Source organism: Phaenicophaeus curvirostris, chromosome 1 (genome assembly GCF_032191515.1).
Source record: "Phaenicophaeus curvirostris isolate KB17595 chromosome 1, BPBGC_Pcur_1.0, whole genome shotgun sequence".
NCBI classification, from domain to species: domain Eukaryota; kingdom Metazoa; phylum Chordata; class Aves; order Cuculiformes; family Cuculidae; genus Phaenicophaeus; species Phaenicophaeus curvirostris.
The window spans coordinates 99231865-99255572 of NC_091392.1; the positions used below are offsets into that span (position 1 = coordinate 99231865).

General features: G+C 46.4%; 2 protein-coding genes across 3 annotated transcripts in view; both read right to left on the minus strand.

Annotated features, from left to right (window-relative positions):
- ADPRH (ADP-ribosylarginine hydrolase) overlaps positions 1–113 on the minus strand; it is a 67374-nt gene extending 67261 nt beyond the window's left edge. Inside the window, exon 1 of one of the 2 annotated variants that reach the window (XM_069869733.1) lies at positions 7–113. In XM_069869733.1, the coding sequence (XP_069725834.1) occupies positions 7–101 (95 nt within the window). In that variant the 5' untranslated portion in view covers positions 102–113. The remainder of the gene's footprint in view (positions 1–6) is intronic. The other variant, XM_069869756.1, reaches the window with a different exon arrangement.
- Positions 114–2413: 2300 nt separating this feature from the next.
- Positions 2414–18505, minus strand: POGLUT1 (protein O-glucosyltransferase 1). Its single transcript, XM_069869925.1, has 11 exons — positions 18362–18505; positions 17217–17307; positions 14261–14404; positions 13700–13835; positions 11274–11395; positions 9666–9725; positions 8677–8776; positions 7847–7905; positions 5540–5707; positions 4979–5035; positions 2414–4354 (listed from the first exon to the last, which is right to left on the minus strand). Exons 1-11 carry the CDS (start codon positions 18444–18446, stop codon positions 4198–4200), a joined length of 1179 nt encoding a protein of 392 aa, XP_069726026.1. The 5' UTR covers positions 18447–18505; the 3' UTR covers positions 2414–4197.
- Positions 18506–23708: the final 5203 nt, after the last annotated feature.

Below are 23708 nucleotides of genomic sequence, written 5' to 3' on the forward strand. Positions count from 1 at the left end.
GCTCACTCTCGCCGCCAGAGCTCGCGGAGCCGCTCCCAGCCGCTCTCCGGCGGCGGCGCGGGGCGCCCGAACAAGGGCCGCGCGTCGTTACCCTCCGCCATGGCCGCGGCGCAGGGCGGCGCCCCCTGCCGGGGCGGCGGGGAACGGCAGCGGGTGGAGGGGTGTGGTGCTGCGGCGCCCCCTGCCGGCGCGGCGGGGAACCGCGGGGCCCGACGAGTGCGAGGCGCTGCCCCCGGGTCGGGGCGCTGCCCGGTGCCGGCGCGGGGCGGGGGGCGCTGTGAGGGGGTGAAGGGCTCGGGGGCCGCTCGGTGAGCAGCTCGGCCTGAGCCGCAGGGAGCGCTCGCAGCCCGGAGGGAAACGTGTCCGGGGCTGCACCGAGGGGAGCGTGGGCAGCAGGGCGAGGGAGGGGATCCTGCCCCCACCCCGCTCCTCTTGGGAGACCTCGTCTGCAGCGCTGTGGCCGGTGCTGGGATCCTCAGCGTAAGGAGGAGATGGAGCTGTGGGAGCGGGCCCAGAGGAGGCTACAGGGATGGTCCGAGGGCTGGAGCAGCTCCCGTACGAGGACAGGCTGAGAGAGCTGGGCTTGCTCAGCCTGGAGAACAGAAGGCTCCAAGGAGACCTTATAGCGACCTTCCAGCGCATGAAGGGGCTGCAGGAAAGCTGGGGAGGGATTGTTCACAAAGGCTTGTAAGGTTAGGAAGAGGGGGAATGAGTACAAACTGGAGAGGGGCAGATTTAGACTAGATATAAGGAGGAAATTCTTCACTCTGAGGGTGGTGAGGCACTGGCACAGGTTGCCCAGGGAAGCTGAGGCTGCCCCATCCCTGGAGGTGTTCAAGGCCAGGCTGGATGGGGCTTTGGGCAGCCTGGGCTGGTGGGAGGTGTCCCTGCCCATGGCAGGGGGGTTGGAACTGGATGATCTTCAAGGTCCCTTCCAACCCAAACCATTTTATGATTGTATGATTTCAGGAAAAACAGAGTACCTTTTTCTGCAGGTCTCTATAGCGTTTTCTTAACCCCAAAATCCTAAACCACTGTCTGTCTACAAAAACGCACAGCATGTTTCTTGTGAAAAGGAGTCCTGTTGGAAGTCATGACTTCAAAATTTTGAATCTAGAAGAAAAGGAATCTGACTGAAAATTCACCAGGTGACAGAGGGGAGTGAGCAGAGGACTTCAGCAGAGCCCTTGACACTGTGTCCCACAGCATTCCCCTAGAAAAGCTGGCGGCTCTTGGCTCACGACAGGCACACTCTGCTGCACATAAAACTGGCTCAATGGCCCAGAGAGTTGTGGTGAACGACACTAAATCCGGTTGGCAGCTGGTCACAGCGGTGTTCCCTGGGACTCTGTGCTGGAGCCAGCCTTGTTTAATATCTTTATCAATTATCTGGATGAAGGGAATGAGTGCTTCCTCATTAAGTTTGCAGATGACATCAAACTGGGTGGGAGTATTGATCTGCTTAAAGGAAGGAAGGCTCTGGGGAATGACCTAGACACGATAGATCAATGGGTCAAGGGCAACTGTTGGGGGTTCAACAAGGCCAGGTGCTGGGTCCTGCTCTTGGGTCACAACTACCCTGTGCAGCGCCACAGGCTTGGGGAAGAGGGGATAGAAAACTGCCTGGAAGAGGACCTGAGGGTTTTGGTTGACAGCTGACTGAGTATGAGCCAGCAGTGTCCCCAGGTGGCCAAGAAGGCCAATGGCATCTGGCTTGTGTCAGAAATAGCGTGGTCAACAGGACCAGGGAAGTGATTGTGCCCCTGTACTTGGCATTGGTGAGGCCACACCACAAACACTGTGTTCACTTTTGGGCCCCTTGCTACAAGAAAAACATTGAGGTGCTGGCATGTGTCTAGAGAAGGGCAACAAAGCTGGTGAAGGGGCTGGAGAACAAGTCTTATGAGAAGCGGTTGAGGGAACTGGGGGTTACTTAGCCTGGAGAAAAGAAGGCTGAGGAGAGACCTTATCACTGTCTACAACTGCCTGAAAGGAGGCTGTAACGAGGTGGGTGCTGGTGTCTTCTCCCCAATATCAAGTAATAGGATGAGAAAAAATGGCCTCATGTTGCACCAAGGGAGGTTTAGATTGGACATCAGGAAAGATTTCTTTACTGAAAGAGTGGTGAAGCATTTGAACAGGCTGCCCAGGGAACTGGTGGAGTCACCATCCCCAGAGGCATTCAAAACCAGTGCAGATGTAGCACATCAGTAGCATTGGTTGAGTTGGGCTGATAGTTGGACCTTATGATCTTGGAGGTCTTTTCCAACCCTAAGTATTCTCTCATTCTAAGCTTCCAGCTATGGCGACTTGAAGCTGGAAGCAGAGACACCCTAAATATTACTGAGACAGAGAAGAAAGAGAAAAACATGCTTCAGTCTTTGGGGGCAAAGCTGTAGGCTATCCAGATCTTTTATTACAGTTCTGACTAAGCAATGATGCAGCCAACAACACTTGGTTTTCATGTTTTATTCTAAAAGCACCTTATTAAAAACAGTTTAAAAATATTATTCATAGATGTTTCAGTTTCTCAAGAGTGCTGCCTCTCCCTGGACTAAAATACAAACTGTTCTATTCTTGCACAGTTCTTTTCCTCAGAAACCAGGCTATTCCAGTACCCTGGTTTGTTTCCTTTGCAAGCTGGGACAACCCAGGCATTGGTCATGTAACCATTGTGCTGCTCCAGGAACCGGCACTGGACAAACAGTTCTGGAAGTTCAGTCCCTGTACCAGGGCTTGGCAGTGCTGCGAGAGCTCTGTACCTGTACATGTGTACGGGCACTTAGCATTATTCTTCCTTCTTTGTAGTGTTTTCTTCTTCTCTAGTCCAAACTGATTGCAGAGGAGACTATGAGCTTTTGCTCTGCCATTAACATGCTGCTTCCTACGCCTTGACGTTGCTTTATCATCAAGGGTGCTCACCTGGGAGGCAGCGGCCCTCCTGGGGTCCCATGCTGCTGCCCACGCTCTGCGTGGATCCCAGAGAAGATGCAGCTTCCTACCAGGCCTCCCTACTCCAGGGCCACAGAGCATTTTTGGAAACTGCATCCCCCCTGAGCTGAGCAGCATAAATACAGTGAGCACAAGCAACCCAGGACTGAATTAAAAATGAGTGATGTGAGGAGTCGCTGCCACTGTGTGATTCAAGACATTCCCTCAACCAGGCTGAAGGAAAAGAGAAAAGGAATCTAACAGCGGTGGGAAAAAAAAGCAAAGAAGTGTTACCAGCCTCAAAAAAAAAAAGAAAAAAAACCCCAAAAAATCTCAATGAAAACCAAAAAGCAACTCTATAAAGATTATAGAAGGGGATCAGAATGGAGAATCCGTGAACTTCTGGAAAAAAAAGAAGAGCTGATGCTACCTCCGCATATATTTTCTGAGTTCTTACAGATGCCTGGCCAGCCAACCGGGGAGAGCTTGTTAACAGGGGCTCAGTTCTGCATGGCTGTGCGCACACCCAGCTCATCTGTCAGAGGATGAACCATCTTCATCACTGTTGCCAACTGCTTGACTGTCTGCTGCTCACACTTAGCGCTGTGGCAAGATCGTCATCACTGGCCGCTCCCCTGTGAGGTAGGTAGTGTAACTGTGCAAGGAGCATTTGTCCTTTCGGTGGCACATGAAGGCCTTACCCATCAGCGTCTAAAACCCGACATAAACATAAAAAGCTCTAAGCTATCTAAAAAGGTTACTCCAAATCCCAGTACCTGCTTCAGTCAGACAACACCTAATATCCCAAGTGATAGCACACAGGTGAGAAAACACTGACCGCTTGCCAAAAAGGGACCTGTATCTCCCAGCTCAGTGTAGCTGGCAGTCTGTGTCCCTTGCCCACGAATACAGAGGGCTTGGCAAAAAGTCCAGTAAAATTAAAAGAAAGTCTTCTCATCGACTGAACGGGATTTAGGATCATTCTGAGACAGGAAGTAACTGATTCCCAAATGCTAAGAACCCTCTTCCAGACACAAGCACAACCACCCCACTGAACAGCCACAATCCAACGTTCTACCTAACATTCTCACAGTGACAGTAATACTCGGTCCCACTGCGTGAGAGCAATTTCAGAGTTAGCCTACTGCTGTTCTCTGTGGTTCTAGTGTAACAGATAAGAAGCCTGAGAGAAGAAGAAAGAAAAAACACTGATCTTCAGATTTCCACAGAGATCAGTTTGAGCCAAAGAGAAAAACAGAGAAGTCTCTACAGTTCTGTTTTCAGCTGTCCAGAAGTGATCTCACTGTAGCTCTTCCTCCTTTTCACTTTGTAAGTCAAGGCTTGGGAATATTCAGACAGCAGATGCTCCCAGTAGCAAGAGACATCCTCCATCTGCAAGTGCTCAGTGATGAATTGGCGTCCCCTAGAGACACACAAGGCACAGTCAGAACCAATTTCCAGTTCCTACAAGTCTTCAGTTTTGTTTTATATGTATATCAACTTTCACTCTTCTGTGTTTCAAATGAGAAACAACACGCACTGCTCTGTACCATCTATTTTAATTTCACAACTTTCATTCATGCTCACAGCTCTCACAGTTGCAGTGTTGTTGTTACCCTCAAGATGGTATTTGTTATCTGGGATAATAAATATCAGATTTCACATATCAGTTACAGCCCGAGCAGCACTGATGCATGCTGCTTCAGAAGCCAGTCGCTGTCAACCTGGATATGTAATGCTTTTAACGCAGACACAGTTCCCAGGGGTCCGCTCACCTTATACTGAGACGAAAGCTCCCAACTCCTGATAGCTTTCAGTGGGGTTCCTGACACGGGTCACACTTGAACCAAAGACCTGAGCACATAATCTTGTTCTCTGGTTCCTCATGCTTGTTACGAGTTCTCCAAACCTCCTGCTGTTATTGCAGATCACTTATACTGCACCCTATTAGTACTACGTTGTCTTTGATAGGTAACCCCTTCAATGCTGCATATGAAAATGCTTCGGAAGAAGATTGCCTTATAGGCAGAAAGGACACACAACTTACCTCTCTGAAATTTCTTGTGCTATGGCATCATTTTCCTTGGCAAACTGCAACAGCTCCCTAAAACAAAGACCAAAAGAATGCTATGAGATGACTCACTCAACAGAGAGCATTGCTCCTTGGCTGAACTGCTGCAGAGGATGCAATTAAGGATCTACAGCTGAGCGAGGGACTGGTGCTTCTGTGCCCTGAAATAAGGAGAAGCTTGTCCTTCTCATTCGTTCCATATCAGTTCTTAGCAGCACGCTGAAATCTGGGAGCTAACACAGTTTTGGTACAGTGACAAGTTCCTCTTCCCCCTTATCTGTGCAGCAGGGCCCACTTGCAAATTTAAGTGTCTAGCGCCTGCCAATTTCATTGAGGGTGATGGATCTACACACCCCAGTGAAACTGTATCATGTAATATGAGCAAAGGACTCTTTGGAGGGGCAGTAATAAAGAGAAAATAACGTGACTTTTTTGGATGCCTAGGAGTGGAGATACTTCTTAGCGTAATACAAAAAGCAAACTGCCTCCTCAGATCCAGCAGTGTTTCCCTGTGGCATACAATGCTCCGTGTCACACCTGACGTCAGAGAGGTCTGATCGGACTGGGATGTAGTGGACCCAAGGCTTCAGCTGGGGGTAGAAGAACTCCAACCACTCTTCTCCAACGTGAAAGACGAGTGAACCACATAAGAAAAGGTGCTTCAACCGGAAACTGGCAGCCACTCCTCGGAAATTAAACAGATACCTGTAAAAGCACAAGCAAAGAGAGGGGGATGATCATACTTGGCTTTCTGTGAGGAAATGCACTATCAAAGTGGGCGCCGAGTAGCGGTCAACTTTCCCTCACAGGTAACAGCTTGGGCAGGGTGTCTCCCTCACACTGAGCTATGCACCAGTCACTAAAACAAACAGATGACATTTCTTTGAAGCTCCTCACAGGAAAGGTGAGCTGAAGTTAAGGACGTGCTAGCTGAGTTTCTGCTGTCTGTCAAAACTAGGGGAGAAAATCAAGGCGTAAACCTTTACCTCTGATAAAGACACCTGCTGGTGACAAAGAAAGGAGTCTTCATGGACAACTGCTGACAAGGCACAGAAGGTCACAACATGGATGCTGATCCTGTGACTCTATACTTCAGAGACTGTTGCCATGAAGAGCTTTTCCCCAATTCTCTCTTGTCTCGCAGTGAGCTTTTCTGTTCATTGTTCTGCTTTGCCAGATTTATCTCAGTTGGTTGTTGTGTTTGGGGTTTTTTCTTTTTTTTTTATTTATTTTCTTTTCCCACTGGGATTCTGCTTTAATCTGAATCTAATGGTTTCATATCAACTTGGGATTGCAACCCTAGGAGGTTAAACAGGCTAGCACACAACAGATGGACTTTGCAGATAACAAAGAATCCACGATTTTGTTTTCAGTATTTTCTGCCAAGTTAGTAAAGCAGGCTTGACTGGGGGGGATTTCTCTTAGCAAGCTGCATCTCAGATGGATGTTTGTTTGCTTACTTGCTTTCTTTTTTAAATTCACATTTCTGTAATTATACAGCAAGCTGTTTTTCCTGTGGGTAAAACCCCTCGGTACATATAACTAATCTTTGAAGTAAAACATTTTGTGCTGGGGCAAGGAAGTTCTTCCTTTAATTAAGCTATTTTGAGTGAGATGGGGATTATATATTATATATATTTTGGGTGAGATGGGTATTACAGCTGAACTTAGTTCAGATTAACTCCCTGTCACTTACTGAACTTATTTTGCATTCTTTGTATTACCTCGGAGCTCAAGGCAGGGATGAGGAGCTTGTTGTATTAGGCACTCAACAAATACATATAGAGATGTAACAAGAACAGTGGTCTGGAAGCAAGGAAATGCCTTTTTCCAGTTCCAGACACAGCTCCCATCATCCATGACCTCAGCCGAGTCACTGAGCAGTGCTCTCAGCCTACACTGAAGGAAGCATTGAGAAGCTTATGTTGACTCTACCAGTCCCTGGGCTACGACTGAAGTGTGTGAGAACATCTCAGCCTATACAGTACAAGGGATTTAAAAGACATCAGATTTGGGAAGTCTACGTGTAACAGAAGGGAGAAATCTCGGCAGCAGTCTAGGGAAATACAAAATGAGGCAAGTCAATCACTCTGGCACAAAAACACAGATCCAGCCAAATTACTGAGTTCTTATATCAACAGATTCTAGCTGGCAGGATCATAACAAGGTAATTTTAAAGCAAAAGAAAAAGCAAAACATAAGACATACAAGTGCGTACACACTAAGACTTCTTATTTTTACACAGAAACCCACAAGATTGTTACACCAAAAGCCCATCCCTAGAAAAGCTAAAAAATAAAAACCTTTGTAAATCAAAACCGCATTCTCCCAAACAACACACAAAGTATGAATCCATAATGTATCTGCTCAACAGGTTCTCTCTTTACTATATACATCCAATAGCAACATTTGCCCCAGTAGGCATATGAAGATATGATTCCTTATTTCCTTATGTCTTCAAAGAGACGAAAGATATCACTGTAGCATCAAAAAAAATAATTCTGAGCACACAGCTTGGTACAGGAATATCACGAAAAAAATCAATATAAATTTTTAATTACAAAAAGTAAAATAACATTTTCAATTTCTATGTTTATTAGCCATCTACAACCCTTACCTTCCCCAAAGCACTTTATTTCTCCTGACCTGACAGGGGAAAGTTGACTCTGAAAGAGGCCATGCTAAGCTCCTAAATTTTCAGCTGCCTTACACCTGTTCATAAGCTTTCTTACCTGCACGGAGCTGGTTGCTAGAATTAGACCTTAAAATAAAACCAGACCTTACACCATGCAAGGAAGAAATAACCCACAGCCATTCAACAGTTTTGCTAATCAAAACTCTTACTTGTATTTGCAGTGATCAACCAGTGGAACTTCCTTTGCAGGAGGCCTCCCTAAGGTGTCCTTAAAATAGAGAGAATGAAAAAAAAAAAAAAAGCAGTAAGCTTTATACGGTGATTTCATATTTGTTTTCCTTCTCAGTTAGAAACAAAACTGAAGTCTCAAAACCCTCCAATCCCACTTCTGAGAAAACCTTCTCTGGTGGGCTTTTAGAAGGGAACAAGGAAAAAAGTTTAGTAATTACCCACTGCCTGTAAGCAAATGTCAGCACAAACACATTAAATGATAATGTTTAGTTGGCAGCTACAGAGTGGAAAACAGCCTGGGACAATGGACTCTCTGAAACCAAGCATAACTGGATTAGCTAAGACTGTCTGAGGAGAGCTGGACTGCAGACTAAGTATGGAACTAAAAAATTACCAGCAACAGTTATCAGAAAGTTATCAACAAGACCAAGGAATGGAGATGAGAGAAAAAGGTTTAAAAAGACTGACAACACCACACAGGCAGCTAGGGATAGAAAGGGAAGAGATGGCTAGTTTTACTGTAATAGAAGAATGAGGAGGGGATTGACATAAATTAGTTTTCTTATGTGTGTTGGTTTTCTTGAACAAAAAATGTAGATGGAAGAAAAATATTTGGCCTGCCACACTCTGGAGACTCCTTCCTCTCATCCGTCAGAGAGGTGTGGCCAACAAGGGAACTACAAACCTCCTCCATTCCAGAGGATCACCCTCAACTCTCCAACAGCAAGATGCTTCTCAGTCACCAAAGCAATCTTGCAATGGTACCCTTTCTGGCCTCACACTTGGGAGACAGACAACACCCACCCACCTTTTCAGATTTCCAAGCCTGGTTTTTAGTGTACTCAGCATCAACAAGTTCTGGGTCTTCTCGGGACAACAGAATGAGAGGATCTCTCTCGGGGCTCGTTCTGCAAGAGAAATGCTATCAGTAATTGCCAATCCTTATCACCCAACACAGCTAACAAACTACAGGACTCAAGACGCCACCTCTGTATGAGGCTGATCTCCCTATGTGCCCCAAGAACATTACTAAGTGCTTACCATATGGAGTATTTCTGTCCAAGGGCATATTAGCAGAAGAGAACGAGTTACTTGTACCAAAATGACTCGAGGCCACATTTCTTTATTTCACTTACTAAAAATCTAAGTGTTATTTAAGCAGTTTCCAGGACAAATCAGATGACACTTGTGATAAACAAGTTTATGGCACCCCTGAGACTCACTCCTCATCATCTCCTGAGCCAAACTACTGAGATATCAAATCCTTCCCTACTGGGGACAAGGGAGGAACAAAGTATTGGGTTTAACATTGTTTTCAAACTGTCACTAGAGGAAGGGCAGAAACTATCCCCCACCACTCAGATAACTTAAAGCAGGAATATTTTTGATTCAGTGCTAACCACTTGCACAGCAAACAAAGCACTTGCACTGGTGAGAAGTATGCACGTCAATATCAAATCTTTAAATTTGTATCAAGCACCTGCAGTTCCCTTCACAGAAGAGAACAAGCTGGTTCCTAGCATGACAGTTTTACTCATTATGAAATAATGTAGCAAATCCATCACAATTTCTGTTTACAGTATTAGGGGTACTATAATAATCTAGCTGCAAACAGCAATTCTGATGGAAAATCACTCAGGGTGAAATGCTGCTGTACAAAATGTCTCACTTTCCTTCCTCACTTTTAAAAAACACATGCTGGGATACACTTGTTTAGGTCCTCGACCCATGGAAATTTACAGGCAGCTGTCACAGCATATGTTGATAGAATCGCCTGTTACAGGAAAATATACTCACCTGGATCCTCGGAAATATCCTTTAGAGATTTTTTTCATCCATGGCCATTTTTCTGCAGATCTGAAAGTATTGTTTATACATGGCAATAAATGAGTTAATACAACCATGAAACAACACTCTCCTCAGTTTTCACAGCAAGATCTCCGTTTATGATTCTTCATTTTTGATGGAAATCACTTTCTTCGTTATAGCAGGGAAAAAAACCACCTCAGCCAGGTCAAATGAAACAGGTCTTCCTGTGAATATCATGTTTAAGGCAATACGATACAGGCTGCTTTTCAGCATACATTTCAATCAAAACAATGAATTATACAAAACTCCCTCACTAGACATCTAAGGGTATTAAAATTTACTTATAATTCGAATCCACTTTTGGTACTTTTGCTTTATTTTCATGTCCTTCACTGAATCTGGACAGTGCAAAATGTCTACTGAGAGTTTCTAACCACAGCCATTTCTCAGTAAAAATGCCCAAACAGCAACAAACAAAAAACTTGCCTAGTGTTCTGCATTTAATACACAGGGGTTCATTGTTTTCCCAAATAACTTTTGTTTAAAATCAAGTCCTTCAAAATAGCTGTTCATATGTTTTATTTCTGTCAGTGCCTCCCTCTAGGGAACGCTTTGTTGTACTTTTCTGTTGCACCTGGCTTGACGTGTGGGTCCTTATCCCCAAACTGACCTGTGCGGGTCAAGCTTTCCATCTGCTTATAATCCAGTGACACAGGTGGGGTTCACTGAGAAAGCAAGGAGAAGTGCGTGCTTTGGACCTTCATTATATGATATGACATTGGGCTTCGGTTGTCATTAGTCCCACAGATCTTCAGATTTTAAAGAGGGAAACATTCAGCCTTGCACTCTGATGTCAAGTGATTGACACCAAGGTGGTTTTCCCTGTTATGTTTCTATGTTCACTCACTGCTACACACTTTCCTTGTCACTCTCCAGGGGAAACAGCCCCTCATTCTGCTTATAATCAAAGATCCTGCCAAAAGAAAGACTCCCAGTCAGAAATGCCTTCTGTCTTACTCTCAGCCCAGTAATGACTCTTGATTCTTGGAAAAGATTCCAGGTTTCTCTATTGCACAATAATACTCAAGTAGAAGCAGATCTAAAGAAGGCTTTCCTTTAGCCTTCCAGAAGCTTATACAAACATCCTGGATCATCCCTGCAGTCAAAACCCACAGCTCCTAGTGAAGCACTTGGAAACAATGGGAAATATTTCCATGTGTCAGAAGAGAGTTCTGCAGGCAAAAGATAACTGCTACTTTATTGACAAACCCTATCCCACTGAAAATGATAGCAATCTGGCTCTGACAGCATGAAGAATGTGTATACTTCGTCCTCTGCATTCCTTACTAAATTGTTGGAAATAGAGAAGCTAATTATAACTTCGAGTTACATCATCCAATGTTTCCATGGAGAATTCTCATACACCAGTCAGGCTGTACATAGTTCATGACAGGCAGCAGGAAAAGATCACAGGCCAACAAGCCTATAGTCTTAGATTTCAGTGTTGGCTCAATGCTGCCCAGTGCTAGACAGGTTTTACTGTGAGTTTGTCTTCTATTAAATTTCCCCCCTCACATAACCATTTCCAAAACATACCTTCTGAGGTCCTCTCTCATGAGGTCCCAGCGCCCTAAACCTGTTGGGTATATTGGCCAAACAGCAGGTCCTCCTTCCCAAAACGTCCAGGCAGGATACATGATGTCATTGTAATCGGATGTCTTAAGAAAAAGGAGAGTAGTGTAAGAATAAAATTGATATCTACTTCAGTTCATTGACTGAGCCCGATAGTAATGAACATCCCTTCTCGGGTTTCTGTCATCTTTCTCCATTACTGTTCCACAAGCAGCCACAGGAGCTTTGCAGTCACCACAACGTTGCTGGGGTTCATATGAAGTCAGCCCAATATTAAAATGTTTCAATGATTTTAAAAAGGCTACGTCTTGCTGCATAACAACATGGGACTTCCATGTTAGAAAATAACAAAAGATAGAGCTCATTAGTAAATAGAAGAAGACCTGAGCTCCAGTCACCTTTCTAAAGACTTGTGCCTGTGTGTAGCTACAAATGCTTAAATCCCCATATAATCAGAGGGAAGACCAGCACTCCAATAAGACTAAACCCTTTCATGAAACCAGACTCCAGGCCACTTCCTTGCACTAATACCAAACTTCCTATACAGTTATCCTTCTATGCGTCACCTGGAGATACTGGAGAGAGTCCAAGGCCACCAAGGCAGGAGGTTGAGGCACACAGCATGTAAAGAGGGGCTTAGGAGTGGGTTTGTTCACTCACAGGAAGAGCAGGCTTTGGGGAATCTAAATGCTGTCTTCTGCTGCCTATTGGGAGAGTTCAGAGAAGACAGAGACAGACTCTTTTCAGAAGTGCAGGGACAAAATGAGAAGCAACAGGCTTTGATTACAAGAAGGAAAATTCCAGTTAGATATTGGGAAATGTACTTTCACTCTGACAGTGTTCAAACACTGTCTACGGACACCCTGACCTCAGGGATACTCAGATCTGGGCAGGATGCAGCCTGAAGAATCCTGATCTAGCTGGTCTTGCTCCAAGTGAAGTGCTAGACTGGGTGACCACCTGAGGTCCCTTCCACCTTAAAGGAGTGTGTGCTTCTATGATCTGCTCCTTCTCAGTCTTGCTATAAACAGGTGTAGATAAGAAACCATGATACCTCCACCATCACCCCAGGGTAACCCTTCTGAGATGCAGAATAGGACAATCTTTCAATCCTTTCTGCTTTCAGCCTTAGAAAGCACCCTGGACCAGCATCCTGAAGCCTTCCTAACACTAGCTGCTTTAAATGTGAGCTGTCCCTTGGTCACCAGGCTTCACTTAAGGATAAGGCTGAGGTTACAATTAAGATATTGGACAGAGGTGACCAGAGCACCCCCAAGGCAGGACGATGACTATGACTGCAAAGATTAAACTTCTGTAATCTGCTCTGCACCAGCATGAGTTCTGTTGGTGAGAGTTAAGGCTGTGCAATGGTCAAGAGGCAAGCCAATTAGCTTTACTACTACATCTGCCAGCACACCTGGTTATTGAAGAACAGTGCCTGCAATGCTGTACTGTAATTCTAGGGAGAGTTTTAGGATGGCCAGGGACTAGGCAATAGTTATGGATCGTATTATGATTCAGACTGCATGAGCTGAAGACCTGGGTTCAGAGTGAGATGCTACAAGTTAGCAGAAACAGAATAGGGCTTGAACTAGCAAAAGCAAATGGTTTACTGTTTCTTTTTGCTTTTTGCTGTCTGCTAGGTTTCAGCTTAGGATCATGATCAGGGTAAGGTAGTGAGGATGCAGGATTTGGGCATATTGAGCATACACTACAGCAAAGCAAGACTAGCTGAAGCTGAAGGTGTAACGATATTTTGTTGGAAAGGACGAGACACTATGCTATAGTCAGGTTTAACCACGGGAAAGGTCAGAAAACATACAGCAGGGTTCTGGAGCCTGGCAGAGGAGAAGCAGATAGCAAATGTGCCTCTGTGTGTGTGCGCACATTTGGAGGTGGAAAAGGGATCCGGTGGAAAAGGGTTCGCAGGAGACAATAATATTACAGAAAAGAAGATAAGAAACACTTATCTGCGGCACTAAAAGGGAGGACTAAAATATTTGTATTAAATGAGATTAACTGTATGACAGCTGACTGATGATCAAAAGTCTTTAACAATGCTGATAAACTACAACTACAATTTTAACAGAGGCATTGTAGCAAATGACAGCTGGCACATCTCTCATCCAGCTGTGCACTAGTTCATTGTGGCAGAGGTACATTTTTTGACCTGGAAGAGGAGCTAACGAGGGGAAAAACTCTTCTATTGAATAAATCTGCAAGTCTGACTGCCAGAAAACTAGAAGCAAAAGGAAACAATAAAGAGCAAAAAAGAGCAAGCAATTTTGACTCTCAGAATATCTGTGGGGAGCCATCCTCAAAAATACCTTCCTAAGAAAAAGGAGGACACGCATGTCTCAGAAATGCTCAGCTTTTAAAGGTGTGCATACCTTACTGAAGGAAAAGACTGGGATAATGGGTTTCATCCACTTGGGGACCTGGGGGTAGTCTCGCACATTGATCACCATTTCCATGTCAGGGAGGCGGTTGATGATCCCCAGAAGGAAGTGCTCAACTCCACTGCATCTGCAGAGAAATACGGCAAAGAGCTGTAAGGACAGAATCCTGCGGTCTCTTCCAGGCCCTCCTCTCTGTGCAGGAGCAGAAGAGATGGTGAGACTGAGCCACACCACAATGCAGGCTGGGAACTGCCTATAGCAGCCTCTAAGCCCCACCACAGTACGGACGCCAACACAGCAACCCATCCTGTTAAACCTGGCCTGATCTGCAGTTTTCTCTGGCACTCCACAACCAACCAACCCTTTGTATACTAGAGTATAACAATGACACCTACTTCCTGCTACATGTAAGCCTCATACATAATTTTCCAAGCTCTGACGAGGAAATCAGCCCTCTGAAATATCGTTGTGCTCAATGACTTTCAGTTTAGCACAGCTGGAAGCACTCCTCTCTCCCAGCTAGGGAGATGAGGCCTTCTGCACAGCTCTTACCTTGCAGGGAACAAGCAGTCCTGCTCACGGTACAATTTGTTCTTAATTATTTGGTAGTGTGTCCCCAGCTTCCGGCTCACCACATCTGATATTATCTCCTTGGAAATGCCACTTCGAAAAGGAGCCAGGTCCTGCTTCCAGACACTGAAACAAAACAATCAGACATTATTATGTACAACACAGAGGCTACCGTGCATTAAAGTACTGTTCTGTACAGAACAGACCTCTAGATAAACAAGCTCCGTGTGCCTTCCAGGAGCTCTGCTACACGTGGCATAATGAAGAATATAATCTAAGGCATCTGGAAGAGCTGTTACTCAGAGATTCATAGGTCCAAACTTCACTCTTTGACTATCTATGTGCTGTTTGCCTGAACAGAATGCCCAGCACTGGACTCTGAGTACAAATCAACACGGAAAACTCCAGCTACTCTCCCAGAAAGCACCTTATATACCCAAGCAGGTTACGGGTAAAAGTTTTCAACTCATTCAACCTTAGGGTTGTGAAGCTTGTGCTCTGGCTTTTCATGAATGATGGGCCACACCAAGACCAAACTCCTCACACAACATCACACTATTGAGACATGAAAAAGAAGGCAAGAGTCTAGTCACAAGGAGCAGAATCGTCAAATAACACTGCTATGTACAGTGAAAGGCAGCCAAGGAGAAGAGGCCTACGTAGAGCCTGCATTCTGTTATATCTGTGCATCACACTGAGCTCCAGGAATGCAGTATGAAAACATAAACCTAATGTACGTAAGGGAAGACAGGAGGAAGATGCAGTTTAGATAAATGTATTCTAAAGGTCAGGTCTAAGTGCTCAGAATATTGAAAGAACACTGTCAGACTGTAACAGCCATGGAGACATCCTTCCCATTTCTTGGTAGACACTGCATCAATGCTTTAGTTTAATGCAACACTGCTGGGGTGATCCCACTGTGAGAGTGGTCAAACACTGGTACAGGTTGCCCAGAGAGGCTGTAGGGTCTCTGTTCTTTGAGATAGTCAAAACCTGACTTGTCACAGTCCTGGCAACCCTGTTTAAGCAGAGGGGCTGGACCTGATGATCTCAAGAGGTTCCATCCAACCTCCAGGGTTCTGCTGTTTCGTAATCAGTTAGAAGAGTGTAAAACTATGTAAAGAATTGCCCTTGTTTAGGTGAGCTCATCTCAGGATAAGCAGTCTCGCAGGGATGCAGATGTAATGAGATAGAGAACAGGAAGAAAGTTGGTAGTTTTATGGCACACCCATGTCACTGTAACACTAACTGACAACTGAAAGGTAGCAATGACCAAGTTAGGACCTTCAGTCCTTGGGCACTAAGTCACAGAAAACTTAGAATGTGTTTTATGGAGAAAGGTACTAGCTTTTAGTGTTCTGCTGCATATTTATATACCTCCAAATCAGCTTTCAAATTGAACCGAGTTTCTTAAGCGTCACACAGCATATGTAGTGTATGATCTCCCTGGACCCTGTTGTTATGCCTGTCACTATAGCAGTGATCCTTAACAACCCTTCGATGAACTACTGCTTTCAGGAAAACTAGGCTTCCAGACACACAGCAACGTAACATTGTGTTTCTATCAAGTATCACATTCTGAAGCAAATCTGGAGGTTGTAACCACCTGGGATGATGTTCTACTCAAAGGTGGGCAGGAGGTGGTGGAGTATGTATTTAAAGATTAGGAGATGTCTTCAGGCTATATCTGAACTGGAACCTAGGAAAAAGACTGGAAGGCTAAACTAAAAGAGGCTTTTCCTCATCAATATTTCAAGAGCAAGTATTTTGAGAAGAACTAGAACTCCAGAGTGTACAAACAGTTGCCCAGTGTGACTCATCTGATATTAAAAGTCAGCATAGCACTCAATCTCACCCCCAAAATGAGTGAGCACTCTGGTATTTTTTAAATAGGAGGCCTAAAGTTCAGCATCTGTGTTTCTGCATTTGGAATCCAAACCTTAAGAACGAAAGAATATTTTGATTCTTCTTTGTATTGCCTCTTCTCTTTTAAATAAAAAACTCTCTTTACAGATATCACAAAAACCTAGTCCTACAGTCCCCACCCAGACAAGAGTGATGATCTATGCACCTGTAATAGTCTCCATGACGAAGTCATGCTTTACCAGTGGGAACAGAAGGGAAGTTTGGCTTGGCTACTTCTGCATTTGTACCACCTACAGTAGTCTCACATCTGCTTATAGGTCTCTACGTCATTGCACTAGATCACTGCAAGAAAATTAGGCAGAATGCTAGTATTTTGCATAATGGTCCATAGTTATAAAGAATAAACAGGACCTGTGTCTTCCTGAACAAGCTCCTCTTGGATCATACTATGGTCGTGTGAAAATCAGGCAGTTAATCCACTGCCACTCCAGTTTTCACAAGCATTGAGCTAAACTTCCTAGAAACAGTACTTTTCCAACTCTCCCCTCCCCTGTTCCACTAGAAACCCTGTCCAACCACAGGAAGTAGCACAGTACATAGCACTGTCACATCAAACTGTGATCACACACAGACCGTGTTTGCTAACAACCTTTCCTAATCTAGTTATTTTAAAATATTTCGCACATACTTGACTTCTTCCAATTTACAAGCTCACGAGAAAGAAGGCCAAGGTGGACTGTTAACACAATAATACCACCAACTGTGTATGGATTTATTGCATGATCATATAGGAAATGCTGACATAGTGCATGTTGCTCAATCACAGAGGACAACAAGGAGAGAAATCAGTTTGCAGGTGGACAAACCCATCAGACCTATGGAGGCCAACCTCTTTCACACAGTGCCATTAATAACCTTCCTCTTGTAAGCACCATGACCCATGATGATGGCTACAGATGTGACCCATTAGAGCCTAAATATTCTCTAGCTAATTCTCATCTATCGGTGCTGGCAAAAGTATTCCCTCTCGCAAACAGAGGCCAGTGTAGTCAAAAGGAAGCCAACCTCTTACCTTTGGTGGCAGCTGCAATTCTCCTTTACACACGGCTTATAGACTTCAACAGCTTTCTTAATTTGGTCAGTTATTGTTTTCCATTTGGCATCTAAAATACACAGGAAGGAAAAATCAAAAGAACTTAATCTCTTCAACTACCACAGCAAGTAGCGGGAGCTGAAACAGGATTTCTGGTCTAGCTGGCAATACCAACACACCACAGCCCCCTAACACATCCCAGTGCTGTTCTGGTCCACGCAGTTCAACTGTAGCATGCCTAAAGCAAGCAGGGAAAGATGAGCCGTGAGGGACAAGGAGAGGGGACACACAGATGAAAGGGGATGGAGAAAAGGGGCAGTGGGTCAGGCACCCCTCTGTGGTCCCTGGGCTGGAAGGGAAAGTGGGAGGAGCCTTACTAGGGGAGACCTTAATTACCGTGTACCAGTACATAAAGGGTGTCTACCGAGAGGATGGAGACTCCCTTTTTACAAGGAGTCACATGGAAAAGACAAGGGGTAGTGGGTATCGGTTGCTCCTGAGGAGATTCCAATTGGATTCCAGAAGAACATCTTTCACCATGAGTACAATTAAACATTGGAATAATCTCCCCAGGGAAGTGAACAGATTCCTCTACACTGGACGATTCTAAGGCTCAGCCTGACAGGGTGCTGGGCCATCTCATTTATACATCACCTAAAAAGATTGGACCAGATGATCCTAGAGGCCCCTTCCAGCCTGGCATTCTGGAGGGCAGGGGAGGGTGCAGGGTAGGGGCAGGACAGCGCAGGGTGCAGGTGAGGGGTGGGTGCAGGACATGAGCGTAGGTGGGACAGGGCAGGGTGTGGGACGGGGAGGATGCAGGACGAGGGACGGGGAAGGGTGAAAGACAGGGGAGGTGGGACAGGGAAGAGGGGAGATGACGGGAAGGGGGAGATGACGGGAGGGGGAAAGGGGGAGATGACGGGACGGGGAAAGGGGGAGATGACGGGACGGGGAAGGGGGGAGATGACGGGACGGGGAAGGGGGGAGATGACGGGACGGGGAAGGGGAGGGTGAGGGGTGAGTGCGGGACGGGGAGGATGCGGGACAGGGGAAGGTGCTGGACAAGGCGGAGGCGGGACCGGGGAGGAGGTGGGTGTGGAGGCGGCCGCCCCGCCGCTCACCTGCCGCGCCCCGCGCCAGGCCGGGCCCCAGCCCGCACGCGGCCGCCGCCGCCAGCGCCCACAGCGCCAGCCCCGCGCGCCCCATCGCCAGCCCGCGCGCGGGTCCGAGCGCGCCGGAACGGCGGAGACGCCCCTAACAAAGATGGCGGCCCCGGCCGGCGCCGCCCCGCCCCGTGCGCGGCTCTGGTGGGGGAAACAGGCCGTGCCCCCAATAAAGATGGCGGCCGCCGGCCACGCTAAGTGATGCGGCGGCGCCGGCAAGAGGGCGTTATGCCGCGGTGCTTGCTGGGAGCTGTAGTTCCCGCGGCGGCTGGGTGGCGGCGCTGTCCCTCCCCGCTCGAAGGGCGGCGTGAGGGGAGACGCGTTTGTGCCTGCCGAAATAAAGGCACCGCGCGGGGGGAGCCTCAGCGGGTGGGACCCAGAGCAGGTGTGGGTGTGCAGCCCTTCCAGATAGTCACAGAATCACCAGGTTGGAAAAGACCTCTTGGATCATCGAGTCCGACCATTCCTATCAAACACTAAACCATGTCTCTGAGCACCTCACCCACTCGTCTTTTAAACACCTCCAGGGATGGTGACTCAACCACCTCCCTGGGCAGCCTGCTCCAGTGCCCAGTGACCTTCTCCGTGAAAAAAATTTTCCTGATGTCCAGTCTGAACCTTCCCTGGCGGAGCTTGAGACCACTGTCCCTTGTTCTGTCCCCTGTCACTTGGGAGAAGAGGCCAGCTCCCTCCTCTCTGCAACCTCCTTTCAGGTAGTTGTAGAGAGCAATGAGGTCTCCCCTCAGCCTCCTCTTCTCCAGGCTGAACAACCCCAGCTCTCTCAGCCGCTCCTCATAAGGCCTGTTCTCCAGCCTCCTCACCAGCTTTGTTGCTCTTCTCTGGACTCGCTCCAGAGCCTCAACATGCTTCTTGTGGTGAGGGGCCCAGAACCGAACACAGGATTCGCGGAGCGGTCTCACCAGTGCCGAGTACAGAGGGAGAATAACCTCCCTGGACCTGCTGGTCACGCCGTTTCTGATACAAGCCAAGATGCCATTGGCCTTCTTGGCCACCTGGGCACACTGCTGGCTCATGTTCAGTCTGCTGTCAACCGACACCCCCAGGTCCCTCTCCTCCAGGCAGCTTTCTAGACAGACTTCTCCTAGTCTGTAGCACTGCACAGGGTTGTTGTGTCCCAAGTGCAGGACCCGGCATTTGGCCTTGTTAAACCTCATGCCATTGGACTCTGCCCAGCGGTCCAGCCTGTTCAGATCCCTTTGCAGAGCCTCCCTACCCTCCAGCAGATCCACACTTCCACCCAGCTTAGTGTCATCCACAAACTTGCTAAGGGTGCACTCAATGCCTTCATCCAGGTCATTGATAAAGACATTGAACAGGGCTGGGCCCAGCACTGAGCCCTGGGGACACCACTTGTCACTGGCCTCCAGCTGGATTTCACACCATTTCCCACCACTCTCTGGGCCTGGCCATCCAACCACTTTTCCACTCAGGAGAGTGTGCGCCTGTCCAGGCCAGAGGCTGACAGTTTCCAAAGCAGAATGCTGTGAGCAACTGTGTCAAAGGTTTTACTGAAGTCCAGGAAGACTAAATCCACAGCCTCTCCCCTGTCTAAGTGGGTCAGCTTGTCATGGAAGGCGATCAGGTTAGTTTGGCAAGACCTGCCTTTCATGAACCTGTGTTGACTGGGCCTGATCACCCGGTTCTCTTGCATGTGCTTCGTGATAGCACTCAAGATCACCTGTTCTATGACTTTCCCTGGCACTGGGGTCAGACTGACAGGCCTGTAGTTTCCTGGGTCCTCCCTCCAACCCTTCTTGTAGATGGGCACAACATCAGCCAGCCTCCAGTCAAGTGAGACTTCCTCAGTCAGCCAGGACTGCTGGAAGATGATGGAAAGGGGTTTTGAAAGCACATCCGCCAGCTCCCTCAGATCCCATCTGGCCCCATAGACTTGTGAGTGTCTAATTGGACAAGCAAGTCTCTAACCACCTCCTCTTGGATCATGGGAGCTTTGTTCTCATCTGGCTCACGGGGACGTACACATAGGAGGAAGGGAGGGGAGAGAATGGAATGGAATAGAATAGAAAATAGAGAGTAGAGAATAGAACAGAGAATAGAATAGAGAATAGAATCTAATATAATAGAGTCACAGAATGTCAGGCTGGAAGGATCTCTAGGATCATCTGGTCCAACATTTTCAGGTGATGTATAGTTTTAAAGAGATGGCCCAGCACCCTGTCAAGCTGGGCCTTAGAAGTGTCCGGTGTAGAGGAATCTATTCACTTCCCTGGGGAGATTATTCCAATGTTTAATTGTTCTCATGGTGAAAATTGTTCTTCTGGAATCCAATCGGAATCTCCCCAGGAGTGACCGATACACGCACTACCCTTTGTCTTTTCCATGTGACTCCTTGTAAAAAGGGAGTCTCCATCCTCTTGGTAGACACCCTTTACGTACTGATGCACAGTAATAAGGTCTCCCCCAAGCTTGCTTCTCTCAAGGCTGAACAAACCCAGTTCTCTCAGCCTTACTTCATAGTAGTCCTCTGATCATTTTAGTGGCCCTTCTCTGAACCCTCTCCAGCCTGTCCACATTTTTTTTTGTACAGCAGAGACTAAAACTGAACACAGTAGTCCAGGTGTGGCCTGTCGCTTATCTGTATACTTGCATCTTGCATACCTGGTGGCCCGTGCTCCCTATGGGTTTTTGCAGAGAGAACTTCCCAGCACACCTGAATCCATGAAGCATTTTATCCTAACTGTAAGAGGGTCTTTCTCCTGGCCCAGCCTCTTGCTGTCACTAAGGTCTGAGTCAATTTGATCGGTTAGGACTAAGTCATGAATCTTACCGTAACAGTATAAAGGTTTAGATTGATTTTTGTATAACCTCCTCTGTGGCTTCAGAGATGTGAACTGCAGGAAAGAAGAAAAACAGCAGGACTGAGAATTGGTGACTGAATGCCATCAACATTACATGTATGACCTTCTCTTTCCAAAACAGTTCATAAGAATACAGTCTTCAAAATTGCCCCCAACTTAGAGCCTGGATCAGACTTCGGGAGACAGTTTCATTTATCCAGTGCTGGATGTCACAACCACAATCATAAGCAGCCAAATTAACGTAAGTAAGAAAGGATAGGGCTAATCAGACACTGTCCTAACATGAACCCAGACCAGCTCATCAATGTTTCTTCCATAGGCTGAGTTTGGGAAGGCCTGTTCTCTCTTCATGGAGTCTGTGTATTCAAATCATAGAAACGTAGAATCATAGAGTCACTGAGGTTGCAAAAGACAGACTTTAAGATCACTGAGTCCAGCTGTCAGCCAAACACCACCATGTCTACTAAACCATGTCAACTTTCATCTTTCCTAGCCCAGATCCAACTTGGTTCGTTTGGGTTCTGGTATGAGGCGCTGTGGCTGCTTCATAATAAAAAGGAGCAGCATTTCTGTTAATTTTCAACCTGGAGAGTGAACACTGAGTGATTAGCCGTACAAGCCACCAACTCCATTTGTCATAAAGGCCTTTTTATGTGTGAAACTGAATTGGTCCTGTAGGTATTTGTAAGTTTGGGTGCAGAAATAATGACCAGAAAACAGACCAAAGAGGAAGATGTGCTGAGAAGAAACATGAAGGTTTCCCGAGGACTGATAAATTCTGGAGGCTGGTAGTCCTGCTGAACCTTCAAGAGCTGATAAACCCTGGGTGCCAAGTGTTTACCCAGTCTGGGCAAGATCAGAAGTGAATGCTGGTATCTGCCAAGGATTGTGTGACTGTAAGGCAGCATCTTCTGCAAGCAGACAAAGACTGCAGGATTCTGTGTACATCTGTTGAAACAAATGACTTTGAGGGACTTTCTGAACACCTACTCGGAAGCTGCTAGTGTGTTAGCACAACCCTCTACTGAGCATACAGCTTGGGTTGTCCTCCAACTGGGCAGCTGGGTGATTGTATGCATGAACTATGAGGGAATAAGTGAACATTGTACGTGTTATCTGCGGTTAGTGGTAACAGCTTCGTAGAGTGAAAACCTTGAGTAGTTCTGTCTGTCTCATCCTAAGTTCCTGTTGCACACCCAAGGAATTTTTAAGCAAATCAGGGGAATTTATCCCTGCTTTCTGTCTTCTCTTAGAGTCCTTCTGTCTTCCTTTTGGTTTCTGCATAAGATCTGCTTTCTTCCTTTTCCTCTACAGTCTCTTTTGCAGCTGCAGTAGTCATAGATCCAAAACTGGAGGCTGGTCTGAAGACTCACCCAAAAGTGTGAACTTTAAGTAAGGTAAAACCAAAAATTGCCAATACTTTTACATATCTGCATTTGCCTCAAATGGTGTCAGTCAGCCTTAGCCATCTCTAAATGGCTAATCTGCCCATCATTTCTTGCACAGTTTTCTGTCTTGCCTCTCAGGTTCCACACCAGATTTTCTGCTTCTTTCCTAGCTAACTGAATAGAGACAGCAGAGTGCTGTTCCAACACCATTTCTGATTGTTTCTCACAGCTCCTCACTAGTCTCCTACACAGCTGGTAGAGCTGTGGTAGTTTTCTCTGCAGCAAAGGTTATTTCGGGTGCTTTCTCTGAGGCAAAGAGTAGGAGTGGTAGTCAGCATTAATGTTTAATAGGCCCTGAGAGCTAAGACTTTAAGATGAAGCTCCTTTTGAAGCTACGTTTACAGCCTATGCTCTCCCAGGCTTTGTATAATGAAAGCACCCCGGGCAACTATGGTGTGGTTTTGGCACCCATTGTAGTTCCCCCCGAGCATCTTGGATGGTTGTAAGCCTCAGAACCCCTTGACTTCCACTTCAAACACAGCCTTTGCCTCACCTTCTCTACCTTCTTAACTTCCTGCAAATCCAGAGCTCTGTGCAGAAGCATCTGGCTCTGATCTTCGATACCCTCCTTCAAACCCAGTCCCTCCCTCATATTTTTTTCTCAGCCAAATCAAGCACAAACACCCACAAATTTTCTTTCATCACGTTCCATGTGCCTGGAGTGGAAAATCACTTGGCTGTAAGTCTGGTGTCCTTGCTTTACATATTCAACATAGGTTAGAAGAAAGGTGCTTGGGAAAGAGTTTGGTTCTTTAAGCTGGTTGTAAGACTGAGCTAAAGAAAACGTGCTTCCTATATCTTCAGTTTCTCTCAGAGCTTTGGTCTGGCATTTCTAATTACTACTGTCTGCCTTTGCTGGGGTGCTGGTGAGGGATTTTCACCTTTCATTCACCCTTTTGTGCTAAACAGAAGCCCTAGGTTTTCTGAGCTCCTCAAATAATGGTGACTTTTTCATATGAAGAATGGTCATCCTATCTTCACTGAAGTTCCCCAGAAGAACGGACAACTAGAGAAGAT

What these genes read in the sequence shown, in the direction of transcription:
- POGLUT1 (XM_069869925.1), bottom strand. Translation starts at nt 18,446, where the DNA reads ATGGGGCGCGCGGGGCTGGCGCTGTGGGCGCTGGCGGCGGCGGCCGCG. An exon ending in ATGAGAGAGGACCTCAGAAG is followed by an intron (nt 9,726 to 11,273) that starts GTATGTTTTGGA and finishes CAATACTTTCAG; the next exon opens with ATCTGCAGAAAAATGGCCAT. An exon ending in TCAGACCTCTCTGACGTCAG is followed by an intron (nt 5,036 to 5,539) that starts GTGTGACACGGA and finishes TCTTTGTTTTAG; the next exon opens with GGAGCTGTTGCAGTTTGCCA.